This window comes from Equus przewalskii, chromosome 19 (genome assembly GCF_037783145.1).
Source record: "Equus przewalskii isolate Varuska chromosome 19, EquPr2, whole genome shotgun sequence".
Classification (NCBI taxonomy): Eukaryota; Metazoa; Chordata; class Mammalia; order Perissodactyla; family Equidae; genus Equus; species Equus przewalskii.
Genome location: NC_091849.1, coordinates 36,918,618 through 36,931,578, shown reverse-complemented (window position 1 = coordinate 36,931,578; position 12,961 = coordinate 36,918,618). Strand labels below are relative to the sequence as shown.

At 55.8% G+C, this 12,961-nt stretch overlaps 1 protein-coding gene across 2 annotated transcripts in view; it reads left to right on the top strand.

Annotated features, from left to right (window-relative positions):
• Positions 1-12,961, top strand: part of CPNE5 (copine 5) — an 86,036-nt gene that overhangs the window by 70,842 nt on the left and 2,233 nt on the right. For both annotated transcript variants that reach the window (XM_070584482.1, XM_070584481.1), the window contains 8 exons: positions 1,110-1,163; positions 4,377-4,438; positions 8,419-8,465; positions 9,516-9,697; positions 10,537-10,664; positions 10,906-11,008; positions 11,789-11,846; positions 12,304-12,377. In XM_070584482.1, coding sequence (XP_070440583.1) covers positions 1,110-1,163; positions 4,377-4,438; positions 8,419-8,465; positions 9,516-9,697; positions 10,537-10,664; positions 10,906-11,008; positions 11,789-11,846; positions 12,304-12,377 — 708 coding nt within the window. The remainder of the gene's footprint in view (positions 1-1,109; positions 1,164-4,376; positions 4,439-8,418; positions 8,466-9,515; positions 9,698-10,536; positions 10,665-10,905; positions 11,009-11,788; positions 11,847-12,303; positions 12,378-12,961) is intronic.

Below are 12,961 nucleotides of genomic sequence, written 5' to 3'. Positions count from 1 at the left end.
TGTTTCTGTGCCTTCCTTCCTTATCTCCAGAAGTGGCTATCAGTACTCATCCAGACAGAAGAGACTCTGCTAAAGATGCAGCTGGCTGCCCCTGCTGGAAGAACAGGAGATAGGGGAGAGGGGAAATGAGTTCACCAGAAACCTACAGCCAGCCAGCAGAGCGGGTGTGAAAACCGCCTTGCTTTGTTTGATGGGAGATTAGGGAAAGGCTGGGCCTAGACTTCCCAAGTGAAAAACAAAAGAGCTGGTGAGGCTCCCATGAGAGTACAAATACAGTGCTTGGGAAAGACCACGGAGGAGCACAGGGCGAGGTGGGCCCCTCAGCCAGCCCAGGCTTCTCAGCCTCGGCACTGGGGACGTCATGGATGTGCTGATTCTCTGTTGTGGGGGCTTGTCCTGTGTGTTGTGTGCACACATCCCTTGCCTCTACCTACCCCCTAGTTGTGACAACCAAAAATGTCTCCAGATATCACCAAATGTCTCTTGGGGGGGGCACAAATCGCTCCCAGTTGAACCCACTGTGTCAGCCCGCCAACACCTACTGTATCCCTCGGCCTGTGATAGTCTCTGATGACAGGTCTGGTTTGGAATGCAAGCTTGCACGCGGAGGGCAGTTAAGGAGGCTCTGACTGCAGGGCAAGGGCAGCGGTGGTGGCGGTTTTAGGGGAGCCTCGAAGGCCCAGGGAAACCCCAGGGCTGGGTCTCAAAGGAAGAGCAGGGAGGGTTGAAGTTGGTGGAGGGAGAAGGGGAGGGCATTTGGGGTGAGGGAAGCAGCCTGAGCCAACCACAGGGGCAGGCATGGACGGGGCCTCCTTTGGTTGCATGGGGTGGAGGGCGTGCGTGGAGAAGCAGTGGGAAAGAAGGGTAAATAAATATTATTCCAGGTGTGTTTGGTTGTGGGACACTGGGTCTACCTGGGGAGCCCAGTTGCATAAATCTAAGTGTCGGTCTCTCACAACACTCCCTGGACCCTCCTCCCCTGGACCCCAGGTTTTCACTCCCACACTCTGCTTGCTGGGGCTGAGGCCGCAGCCCGGGGTCCGTGGAAGCCCTGGGGCCCAGCCCTGCCTGCCTGGAAAGGCTCCTTCTTACTTGTTTTTTTCCTGCAGGTGGTAAACCCGAAGAAGAAAATGAAGAAAAAGAAATACGTGAATTCTGGCACAGTGAGTAGCCGCCCGCTCTCAGCCGCCTGGTGTAGACGTTCTGAGCCCCGAGCTAGGTCTGGTGTCAGGAGTCGTGGTATCTGTGTGTGCAGAGTGTGGGAACCAGACCTGGTGGGTTGGGGGTGGGGAGGGGTGGGGCCGATGGAGCAATAGCCCAGAGGGGAGATGGTGGAGGCGGTGCAGCAGACTGTGATACAGAATGAGAAATCCCGAGAGAGGCTCCCATGGGGACTGCCTGCAGGAAGAAGAGGAAGAGGAGTAACATTTATTGGGCCCTTACTCTGGGAAATTCCCATTAGGTGCTTTGCACAGGTTGTTCTCTTGAGAGGCGGACATTGATGATAACTGATAGACCCTTGTCGTGAAAGAGGAAGCCACGGCTGCAGGTGGGGAAGTGACTCACCCAGGGTCACAGAGGGAGAAGGTAGGAGAGGTGGCCGTCAGCCCCGCAGTTGGATTCAGAGCTGGCAGCAGCTGCAGGCACTGCCCCACTTAACCTTGGCCATCCTGGGGTCACACTGGCCCACTGGCTTCTGGGGGCTGATCCTCAGGACATTCATGCATTTATTTAATAAATATTTACTGAGGACTACCATGTGCCAGGCATTGTTCTGGGCACAAGGGGGTACAGCTGGGAACAAGACAGACTCCAATCCCTGCCCTCCTAGTGCTTGCTTATATTCTAGTGAGGGGAGACTGAGAACAAATACATATACACACATATCCCCGTGTGTGTGTCAGTGATTAGTGCTGTGGGAAAAAGTATAACAAGATAAAGGGATAGGGAATGCCAGGGACAAAACTACTATTTTATGTAAAGTGTTCAAAGAAAGCTGCTCTGAGAAGGTGACATTTGAGTAGAGATTGAAAGAAGGGGAGGGAGCAAGTACTGAGGATACTGGGGAAAGAGAATTCTAGCTGTAGGGATCAGCATGTGCAAAGGCCCTGAGGTAGAGCCCACAGTGCATTTATAGAACAATCTAAAAGCTAATGTCTTTGCAGTGCAAACACACCCAAGTTTGTACCCTTCATGTCCCTTCAAGTCCATGGCCCCATCAGCTATCGCAGCCAAACTTAGTCATCTGAGTCAGGCAGATGGCAACTCCGGACGCAGAAGAGGTCGTAGTCAGGGAGTTCTGGGGTTCCTCTGAGGAACGTTATTTTCTCCACCTGTAAAATGGGGTGGATAAGTCATCCCTACCCCGCTTACTGCACAGGCTGGCTGTGAGGGACACATGGGAGGTGCAGGAAGATGCAGGCCTGTAAACTGCGGAGGACTCTGCTCATTCGGAGCCGGCTGACCACCGCTTCTCTGACTGTAACTGTTTCACAGAGAGGCTTGGGGTAGTATTTCCTTTGTCCACAGCTGCAGTGTTTCTCAGCGGACGAGCTGTCGGTGTTTTGGGCAGGATAACTCTTCGTCTCGCAAGACCTCCCCATACAACGTGGGAGCTTAGCCCCCTGGCCTCAGCCATGGCTACCAGTAGAGCCCCAGTCATTGTGAGACCCCTGAAACTCTCCCACACATTCCCTGCCCCAGGGCAGGCAGCACCTTTCCCAGCTGAGGAATCTTGGATGTATAGCTAAAAAAAAAAAAGTTTTAAAAATCACTGATCTCATCCAGCTTTCTTACTTTAGAGATAAAGAAGCGGAGGCCCAGAGAGGGGATGTGATTTGTCCCAGGTGTCACAGTGAGTTAGGGACAGAGCAGGACTGGGCCCAGGTCTCCTGACTTTCCTTCCCAGTCTTCACCATAAAAAATCTCTCAGGGTCCAGGATGCTTGTTAAAATACAGATGCCCAGGCCAGTTCCCTGGGGTTCCATTTTAGGAGGCCCAGGCTGGGGCCCAGGAATCTGTGTTGAGTGCTTCTCATACCTTACTCACTCTATGCAGTCTGCTGGGGATCATCTTAAAATGCCAAGAATCTGCATTTCTGCCTCTCTAACCAGTATCGAGGTGATGCCAATACTGCTGGTCCAGGGGCCATACTTTGAGTAGCAAGTCCTTCAGTGAATACATATGGTCAGGCAAGTTAGGGAATGGCTTCATCCCAGGGCCTGGAGCGGGGTTTAACCCTGACTGTGGGTTAGACTCATGTGAGGAGCTAAAAAAAGACCCAGGGCCAGAGCCCTACCCCAGAAACTCTGATGTAATTGTTTGGGGTCCTTACCTGGGCTGTAAGATGTTTTAAAAGCTCCCCAGGGATTCTAAGGTCCATTAGGGCAGAGGTCACTGCCATAGTCCGCTCCGAAAGGAAGGAGGCTTTGTCCACAGCGGGTGGGGGTCTCTGAGGCCCAGTCAGCACTCAGAGACCATCCCATTATTCGGGTTAATGGCTCATCGGCTTTGTCAAGCAGAGGCCCTCACCAAGCCTACCGGTGAGTCAATGAAGCTGGCTGAATCTGCCCCAGTGGGGGGCTCCCCAAATCCTACAGTGGAGTTCTCTGACACAGGTAAAGGGTCTTCGGCCCCAATCTTGCCTCGTTTTATTGATTTTGGCTACCAGGCTTTCACTCGTCTCCACGATTCTAAATCATTGTTGTAACGAGCTGCCAGGTAGCTGCCCATCTTGGCAAAGCTGATGCCGAAGCGCCAGGAGGCACAGGTCAAGAGGCCTCTGCTTGAGAGAGGGGGTCCCAGTTGGTCAGTTACCTCCAGGGAAAGGAAAGGCTGCTCATGAGGGTCTTGGGTCTGAGAGGGTAGAGATCCAGAGACGCCAGAGGGATGAGGTGGGATAAGTAAGGCTGAAGAGAAGCGCAGACCAGAGAGGCACGTTTCAGGATCGTTAGTGGGACATGGAAGCATGGAGCTTGTCAGCACCGGTGGGTTGTTAGGCCTGTGTCAGGAAGACCCCCTTGCCCTCCACACTCCACGCCGGTGTCCACTTAGGGGAAATTCGTGCCTTGGCTTGAGTCCGTGAACCCCAGTGACAGAGACAGGGCCCTTCTGGGATGCAGTTGGCATCAGGCCAAGAGTGCAGGCTCCAGAGTAAAATGGACCCGGATCCCATCTCGCTCAGCCATGTTGTCGCAGGGTCCTTGGGCACCTCTTGGAGCCTCAGTGTCCTTGGCTATAAAATGGGGATAATAACAGTACTTCATAGGGTCGTTGTGGGCACTGTATGCAAAACGGGCACCCACTGAGTGTAACTGTCAGGAACCCTCTCCCCCACCCCGTGTTCCCCACTGACAGAGCTCCCTCTTGTTTTCAAGGTCACGCTGCTCTCCTTTGCGGTGGAGTCGGAGTGCACCTTTCTCGACTACATCAAAGGAGGGTAAGAAGAGACGCAGCCAGCCTGGTTTCTCAGGGAGGGGGAAGGAGCCCCACACGTCGACGTCAGCAGTTCTGGCCCCACCCTGGCCTCTCTGAAGCCCTGGCGGGAGCCTGTGACCCTGGACTCTGAGCAGATGCCCAGAGCCCTGCGTGGCCCTGGATCCTGAGTGGCTGCAGAGGGCGCTCCTGAGCCACAGAGGCCAGCCTGGGTCATATCAGGGCCCCGTGCAGAGAAGGGACCTGGAGGTGGTAGGGACTTCATCACAAAGAGAATCAAGGGCTTAGGGGAGTGGAAAGAGCCCTGGACTAGGGAGCCAAAAAACCCAGTCTCTGGACCCCTCTTTGCTGTAAATTTGCTGGGTTACTTTGAGCACGTCCCTTTCCCTCCCTGGGCATCAGCTTCCTCCTCTGTACACAAAGAGGTTGGAGTCAGGCAAATTCTAAGCTTCCTTCCTGCTCTGAGCTTTTGATACTTCTTGTCTGTCTGAGGGACAGTAATTAACCTTCCCAGGGTCATCAGTGACCCAAAGGGGCAGGAGGGATTGGGGGATGAGCCAGGGGATGGTCCTAGGGCCAGCTTGTGGTCAAATACAAGTTTAAGGAGCAGAAAGAACCCAAGGGGTCGGTGTCCAGGCCAAGGCAGGCAGGGAAGCCTGGAGGCTCCAGCCAGCAGCCCGTGGAAAGGGAGCCTGACTCCGAGCTGAGGTCCTGCCCAGCACGCTCCCTGCCAGCTCAGGGTGTGGGTGCCGAGAGCCCACAGGTGCAGGCAGGTGAGTGACTACACCTGTCTGGAGAGGAGGCAGGCAGGACAGCTGCCAAAGACTCATCCCAGCCAAGCTGGGATGCCCGGTTCTCCAGGTCTGAGGGAAGAGCCCGGCCCTGGGAAGCCACACTCCCTCTCCCATGACACCACGCCCTGCTGCCTTGAACCCACACTCTCAAGGTTGCGGGCTCTGCTTCTACCAGCTGAGCCCGCGCCCTCCCCGCCCCTCCTCTAAGCCTACTCCAGACCCTGCCGTTGCTCCCTTCCCCCCCAGAACTGCTCTGTCCTCTATCTCACGGAGCAACCACCCCTCACGTTTCGTTTCGTAGCACCTGGTAATTTTCAAACCATCTTCATCTTATTTATCCTTTTATCCTTCTCATTTGCATAGTGCCCCCAATTTACAGAACACAGGGAGCAGGGTGAGGATGAGTATCTCCATTTTATATAACTTGCCCGAGGCCACACGCCTAGCCAGTGGCTGGGTTCCTTCTGTCACCGTGCTACATTTCGTGCATGGTCATGAATAATCCTGCCCCTGCCTGCCTGACAGCTGCCAGGTGGGGTGTGATGCAGACGGAGACTGATGAGTTAAAGGGCTGGGTGCTGTGACATCTCATCGTCTCATCGAGAAGGAGCCCTCAGAGGCCGGGCTGCTGCGCAAAGCTGGCGCCACGAGTGCCAAGGAATGGACAAGTCAGAACGCTGGAGCCTGCCCAGCCCACCCCCACCCCTCTCTTCACCCTCTCTGGGGAACCCGAGTAAGAGAGCGGGCTCCCAGGAGCCAGAGCCCAACATGCTGCGTGTCCGGGCAGGTGGCCAATGGTGGCATTTGTCTGGGTATCCTCTCCTCCTGGCCTCCCACCTCCTCCACATGGGCCTGGAGGAAGGGTAGGGGCACCTCTGCCCTCGTGTCAGAGAGGGAGCTGGTTGCTCAGCAGCTCGCCTCCTGCCCTGTTCTGCCCTTAGGCATGAGAGGCGGGCCTGCAGAAGTAACTTTCCCACAAAAGTACCTGCTTTCCAGGCCCGCCCTTCCCTGAGTTGTTTCAGAACTCAGAGCAGGGGAAGACTAGTGAAGTTAGTTATTTAAGGAGTAAAGCTTACCTCTGCCCTCACCCTTTATTTGGAAGAGTCAGGCTGATGGTGTCCCTGAGCTGTAGTCCTGTGGGCTACAACCACCCTCCCAAGAGTAGCCCCTGGGGCAGGGCTCTTACCCTCCAAATGTCTCCTTTTCTCTAACAAAGACACTGAGAGATGACAACAGACAGCAGATGAACAGGGTAAGTCAACTGCTATGACAAATAATCCTCCAACCTCAAGGCTTGCTCCAAATGAAAGCTGATTTTTCATTCATGGGGTGGCAGGGATGGGTAGGGAGCTGCTCCACACAGTCATTCAGGGACCCAGGCTCTTGCCATCTTGTGGCTCCTTCTCCCTCAGAGCTTGGAGTCCACTGGATGCTCTGCCCCCAGGCAGCAGACGACGGGGAAAGAGTGTGGGGAGGACTCTTTCCAGCCTGCAGACCCTGGCTTGGGTCTCCTGCTAACCATGTCCTTCACCCTCCCTCGGGGACAAAGGTTCCATGAGTAGCAGCTCGGCTGTGATCAGATGGAGAGAGGACTGTGGTTTCCAATAGGGACCATCTGCTAAAGGCAGGTGAGGTGAGACTGGCCTCATCTTACATCATTCCTAGCCCTACCTTGGAACCACCAAAACCAAAAAAAAAAAAAAACTTTCCCCGAGTGTGATCCCAGAACCCCTCCTTGGAATCCCTGGATGAGGGCAGGTGATGTTTGTTGAAGAAGCAGATTCTTGGGCCCCATCTCAGACCAACTGGATTGGCATCCCTGGTGGTGGGGCGCTGGGGCCTCCTTTTTAAATGAGTTCCCCAGGTGACTCTACGCTCACTGCAGTGTGAGAACCACAAGACTAGATTATGTCAGGGGCTCAGGCCTTGTCAGCTTTGTTCTGTCAGCATCTAGCACAGAACCCAGAACAGCCAAACCCTCAGAAAGTTTCAACCCTGAATCTGAATCCTCAAGACCTAACTTTTTATTATGGAAAAATTCCAAACACATGCAAAAGTGGAGAGAAGATAGAATGAACCCCTAAGTACCCTTCACCCAGATTCAACAGTTACCAACCATGGCCAGTCTTGTTCCATGGACTCTCCCTTTTATCCAGTTATGGTGAAGCAAATCCCAGACATCCCCCCAAATACTTCGGGATGTGTCTCTAAACTATAAGGACTATCTCTTTGTAAAATAAAACCACAGTACCATAATCACACCTAAAAATCAACCAGTTCCTTAATACCAATATCTAGTCAGTGTTCAAATTTACCCAATTGTCTTATAAAGTTTGTTAATTGGCTTATTTGAATCAGAAATCCAGACAAGATCCATATATTGCAATTGGTTGATTTGTCCCTTAATTCTCTTTCATCTATTGGTTGCCCCAAACAGCTGAAGGATTTGCTAAAACAGATTCCTGCACCCCACCATGGGATTCTGATTCAGTAGGTCCACGGGGCCGGAGACTCCTCACAGGTTCCCAGGGGACGTCAACGCTGCTGGGCCATGGACCACTCTTCCAGAAGTGCTCCGACAAAATTTCCCACAGACTGGCTTTTACTGGCTGCATCCCCTGTGGTGTCATTTAACATGCTCCTCTGTCCCCTGCATTTCCTGTAAACAACCAGTAGATAGCTCTGGAAGCTCACCTGGATTCAGGTTCAATTTTTTGGCAAGACAATCTCATGGGTGGTGTTTTGTTCCTCCCTCAGGAGATGCACAATGACTACTTGTCTCTCTTTTTTGTCAAATAAGTTTTAACCCTGAATCGAACTCCAAATTTGAGCGAGAAATACAGTGAGACCCTCCTTCGCGGGCCTCAGGTGGGCCCAGGGACAGGGTTTGGGGAGGAATTAAGTAACCATAACCCCGTGCTCACACAGAGCATGATCATCTTCAAAGAGCTTTCACCCTACCCAACTCTTCTGAGGCTCACAACTACCCGTTGAGGGAGGGCATGGCTGACATTACTATCCCAGTTTTCCAGGACTGGAGGGAGATGAGTGACTTCACCAAGGCCACATACCTGGCGAGCCGTGGGGCTGGCGTGGAAGCCAGGTCTCTCACTCCCTGTCCAGCACTGTTCACCCTGCCCACAGCACTGCCTCTGTCCAGGTAACTCCCCTGCTGTTTTCCCTCTTCCAGGACCCAGATCAACTTCACAGTGGCCATCGACTTCACTGCCTCCAATGGTGAGTAGGGGGATGGGCAGAGGGGCGGGAAGGGGGAGTGAGGGGACTGGAAAGGGGAGGGCTTTTCAGGGCTGTGCTAGTTGGTCCTGGCTGGGAGGCAGGTCTCCCATACCCTCTGGCCTCATCCTCACTGAAGAAGGGGTTCTTAGTCCTGAAGAACCCAAGATACAACCAAGATGGCGAAGGTATCCCCAGGTTGGACTGTGGTCACTAACAAATCTGGGCTCTGGGCCTACATACCTTGAGCCCCAGTCTTACCCTTGAGACACCTAGTCTCCCTGGGGGAACAGGACATGCTGCACTGCCTCTCGTTAATAAACAAATTAGTAAAATATGGACAATATTAGTGGTGACAAGGGTCATGGAGAAAAATTAAGCCAGGAAGAGGGATAGGGAGTTTGTGGGGGAGGCTATAAATTTTAATAGGCTGTTCAGGGAAGACCACGCTGAGGAGGTGACACTTGAGTAGAGACTCAAAGAGGCGAGGGAGCAAGTCATGTGTACGTACCTCTGCAGAAAAGTGTCCCAGAGCAGAGGGAACAGCCATTGCTAAGGCTCTGAGGTGGGAATGGCGAGAGGCTGGGACTGAGTGACAGGGAGGATGGTAGGAGATGAGGAGAGAGGTAACTGGAGGCCAGATCACGTGGGGTCTTCTGGGCCCGTGTTAGGACTTTGGGTTTAATTCCAGGTGAGATGGGAGCACTGGAACATTCTGGGCAGAGCAGAGGGGTGATCTAGCTGCCTGAGGTTTGACAGGATCACTGTGAACATAAGGGCAGGGAGAGGGCCATCAGTTAGGAGGCTGCTGTGACGCTACACGCCAGAGGAAGGTGGTGTCGTGGAGGAGGGGAGAAGCTGGTGGGTTTCCGGATATATTTTGGAGGTTTTGAACCAGGATTTGCTAAAGGATTGAATGTGTGAGAGAGAAAGAAGGGAGTCAAGAGTAACAAAATACAAGTTAGGGGTGCCCTTGGACACCCCCTTCTGCATTCTGAACCCGGGGGGCTCAGAGCGTGCAGGCTGGCAAACGTCCCACGTCCTGTGCCACAGGGAACCCCTCGCAGTCCACGTCCCTGCACTACATGAGCCCCTACCAGCTGAACGCCTACGCACTGGCCCTGACCGCCGTCGGCGAGATCATCCAGCACTACGACAGCGACAAGATGTTCCCCGCCCTCGGCTTCGGGGCCAAGCTGCCCCCAGACGGCAGGGTGTCCCACGAGTTCCCACTGGTAGGATATCCCGGGAGGAAGGGCTGCGGGCCGAGCAGGCATGGGGTGTGGTGCCGAGCCTGGGGAGGGGCATTTCCCATCCTCCCCGCCTAGGGACTTAAGGCACAGCCTTTGTTGTGGGGGGGGCGGGGGAAGCTGCCCGCTCTGTGGAGGGGTCTTGTATCAGGGCCTCCAGAAACCCACTCCCCACCCTGCTCACAAACACTCCCCTCCACGTCTGAAGCCACCACAGTGGGCTCTGGCCGCCTTTTCCTGAGAAGACCTGGGTGGAAGTGCAGTGGAGACGTGGCTGCACTGTCCACCAAGGGCCCCGAAATGAGGATAAAGGGGTGTGGACTGGGTATGGGCAACTGCAGCTAATTCCAGGAACCCCCTGAGATGGGGGCCCTGTGGAGGTGACTCCTCAGGCCACCTCCTCTCCCTCCCTCCCACGAGTTGGGGACAGTCAGTCACTGGATCACTAACAGCAAATATCCCTCACGTGCCTGTGGAGTGCCAAGCACTGTGCTGGGCACAGGGCACAAGAGGATGGATCAGCCGCTGGCAGTCATTTTAGGGTGTGGTGGGCTGGCCCGAGCTTTCCTGAGGGGAGCAGCCGGAGCTCTTGAGGGCCTAGCTGAGCAGGTACATGGAGGGGGTCAAGGAGCAGGTTTAGATGTTGCCCTTCAGGATGGGCCCTGGGGGCTCCCTCCCCTGCCCCCCACCCCCCACCAGAGAAGAGTTAGGGGAGCCCAGACCTCTGGCCTCCCCACCCCAGCTCTGCCCCCAGAGACCCCCAGGCTGCCCTCTTTCCCAACCCTCCTTCCTGGGCTCAGCCTCTCCATCCACTGTGCCCCTAGAACGGCAACCAGGAGAACCCCTCGTGCTGCGGCATCGATGGCATCCTGGAAGCCTACCACCACAGCCTGCGCACGGTGCAGCTCTACGGCCCCACCAACTTCGCCCCCGTGGTCACCCACGTGGCCAGGTAAGTGCTCGGGTCAGTAGACCCCCGTCCCAACGGCTCACAAGGCGTTTGTTTCCACACCTGTCCTCTCAGGAAGGCGGAGGGAGTGTCTCTTCCCATTGACTCGCCTTTCAGGGAACTCTGATCCTAAAGAGACCGCCCCCCTTCAAAGAGCTGTCTCGCTAAAGTGTTAAGGGTCCTTGTTGGGGGAAAACATGGCCAGAGCCCAGCCAGACGGACCTTCAGCCCCTGTGCCCCCCAGGAATGCGGCCGCAGTGCAGGATGGCTCCCAGTACTCCGTGCTGCTCATCATCACCGACGGGGTCATCTCGGACATGGCGCAGACCAAGGAGGCCATCGTCAATGTAAGCAGGGTCTGGGGACGGGGGAGGGGAGGGGTCTCTGTCTGCCTCCTAGGGGACCCAGGGGCGTGCTCTCCTGCTCCTTTAGGGACATGCTTGGGGTGTGGCTTCTCCTCTCCCCACCCTCCTTGGGACCACTCCTGGCTTCTTGCTGGAGAGCCTGGAGGGCTGGGCAGTGGGGCTTGGGCGGTGGGGCACACCGGCTGATGGGGGCTCCTGCTCCTAAGCTTTGTACCCACCACTTCATCACACTGGGTGGTCCACTACTTCCAGATGCCCGTGGCTCCCCCATTAACCCAACTTTGGGTTTGCTACCCTGGACCCCAGCCGGCCTGGCCAGGTAGAAGAGGTGACAGGCACAGGAACATGGCTCCCGCTCCCAGCTGGTCTGCCTGTATAAGGGGCCCCAGCCACAGCTGGCCCTCCTTTCAGGCCCCCGTAAAAGATGTCCCACATGATGGAGGCCCAGCGGCAGGAGAGGGGATGGAGGTGTCTCACAGAAGCAGACCTGTGACCCATTTCCCCTCTGCCCCCTTCCCCCTCGACCTTCTCCTCCTTGCTGATGCCCCACCTCTGTTTCCTTTGGTCTGTATTCCTGGCTGCCTTCTCCCCCGCCCCAACTCCTCTTTCTGTGTTTCTCTGTGTGTCTCCATCCACCTCTCTTCCATTTCTTCTCTGTCTGCCTTTCTTTTGATCCACCTCCTTCTGTCCCTACCCATGATTTACCCTTTCTTTTAACTGGCCCCTCGCCTGGGTCCACCCCCTCTCCATGCTGTCTCCCAGGCTGCCAAACTCCCCATGTCCATCATCATCATCGGCGTGGGCCAGGCGGAGTTCGACGGTGAGTCCCCAGACCCCTAGATGTTTCCCCAGAGGCTCAGGCCCTTGGGAATGACCCGTCCCAAAAGAGTGAGAGCTCACGCCTGGGCGTGGGTGACTCTCTGGGTGAGCAGGCAGGGTGTGAGGTGCGTTTGTTTGCGCAGGGAGGGGAGTGTCAGGGTGTGTACCCTACACCCACATCCCAAGGCTGTGGGGAGGCCCCACGTCACTCCTCCCTCCTCCAACCCTGGGAGCCTAGGGAGGGTGGGGGAGCTGGAGCCCTGGGCTACAAGTCAGAGACTCACCCTGCTGGGCTCCTCCTGTCTCCTGGCCTCAGTTTCCTCTTCTCTAACATGCGGGTCTGGTCTGACGGTCTCTGCCCTGAAATGGCCGGGATTGGAGGATAAGTCCACTGTCTTGCCAGGCCCAGGTACCCACCATTAATTCCCCCCACCCCCATGCCCCTCCTCCCTGCACAGCCATGGTGGAGCTGGATGGTGATGACGTGCGGATCTCCTCCCGGGGGAAGCTGGCCGAGCGGGACATCGTCCAGGTGAAGCCCAGACCCTGCCTGCCCCGCGGAAAATTTGAGAGCCCCTCTAGCCAGGTTGACCTCACACCCACTTCTGAAGCCTTCTGTGGAAAAGGGCCTTGGAGGGGGCACTGGGAGCCCCAGAGTGGCCTGGCGACCACAGAAGGGAACAGAAGTCAGGCTTGGGTCTCACTTCTCTGTGGGCTGTCCCAGCTCTGCCATGTCTGAGACTCACGCCCAACATTGTTGTTGCCCCAACCAGGATGCTCTGCCCAGCCCTCTGAGCCCCGGCCCCACAGCCTCCTGCAGAGAACATCCATCTGACTGCTTGCAGCTGCTGTTGTTCTCTGCTGGGCTGCCTTCCCCGGGCGATGGCAAACCCCTCAAGGGGGAGCCGGTGTCTTTAGTGTCGCTGCAGCCCTCCCCGAGAACAGGCACTGCTTGCCTTGTTGAGTCCGTGTCTCAACATCTCCACGTAGGCTGGCAAATGCAATGAGCAGACAGGTCTTTGTCCTCAGGGGATCCCCGTCCAGTCCAGCCTCAGAACGCACCCCAGTAAGCCCGGCCCTCCCTGAATCTCCCACAGACTGAGTCCCTAGTGCTTA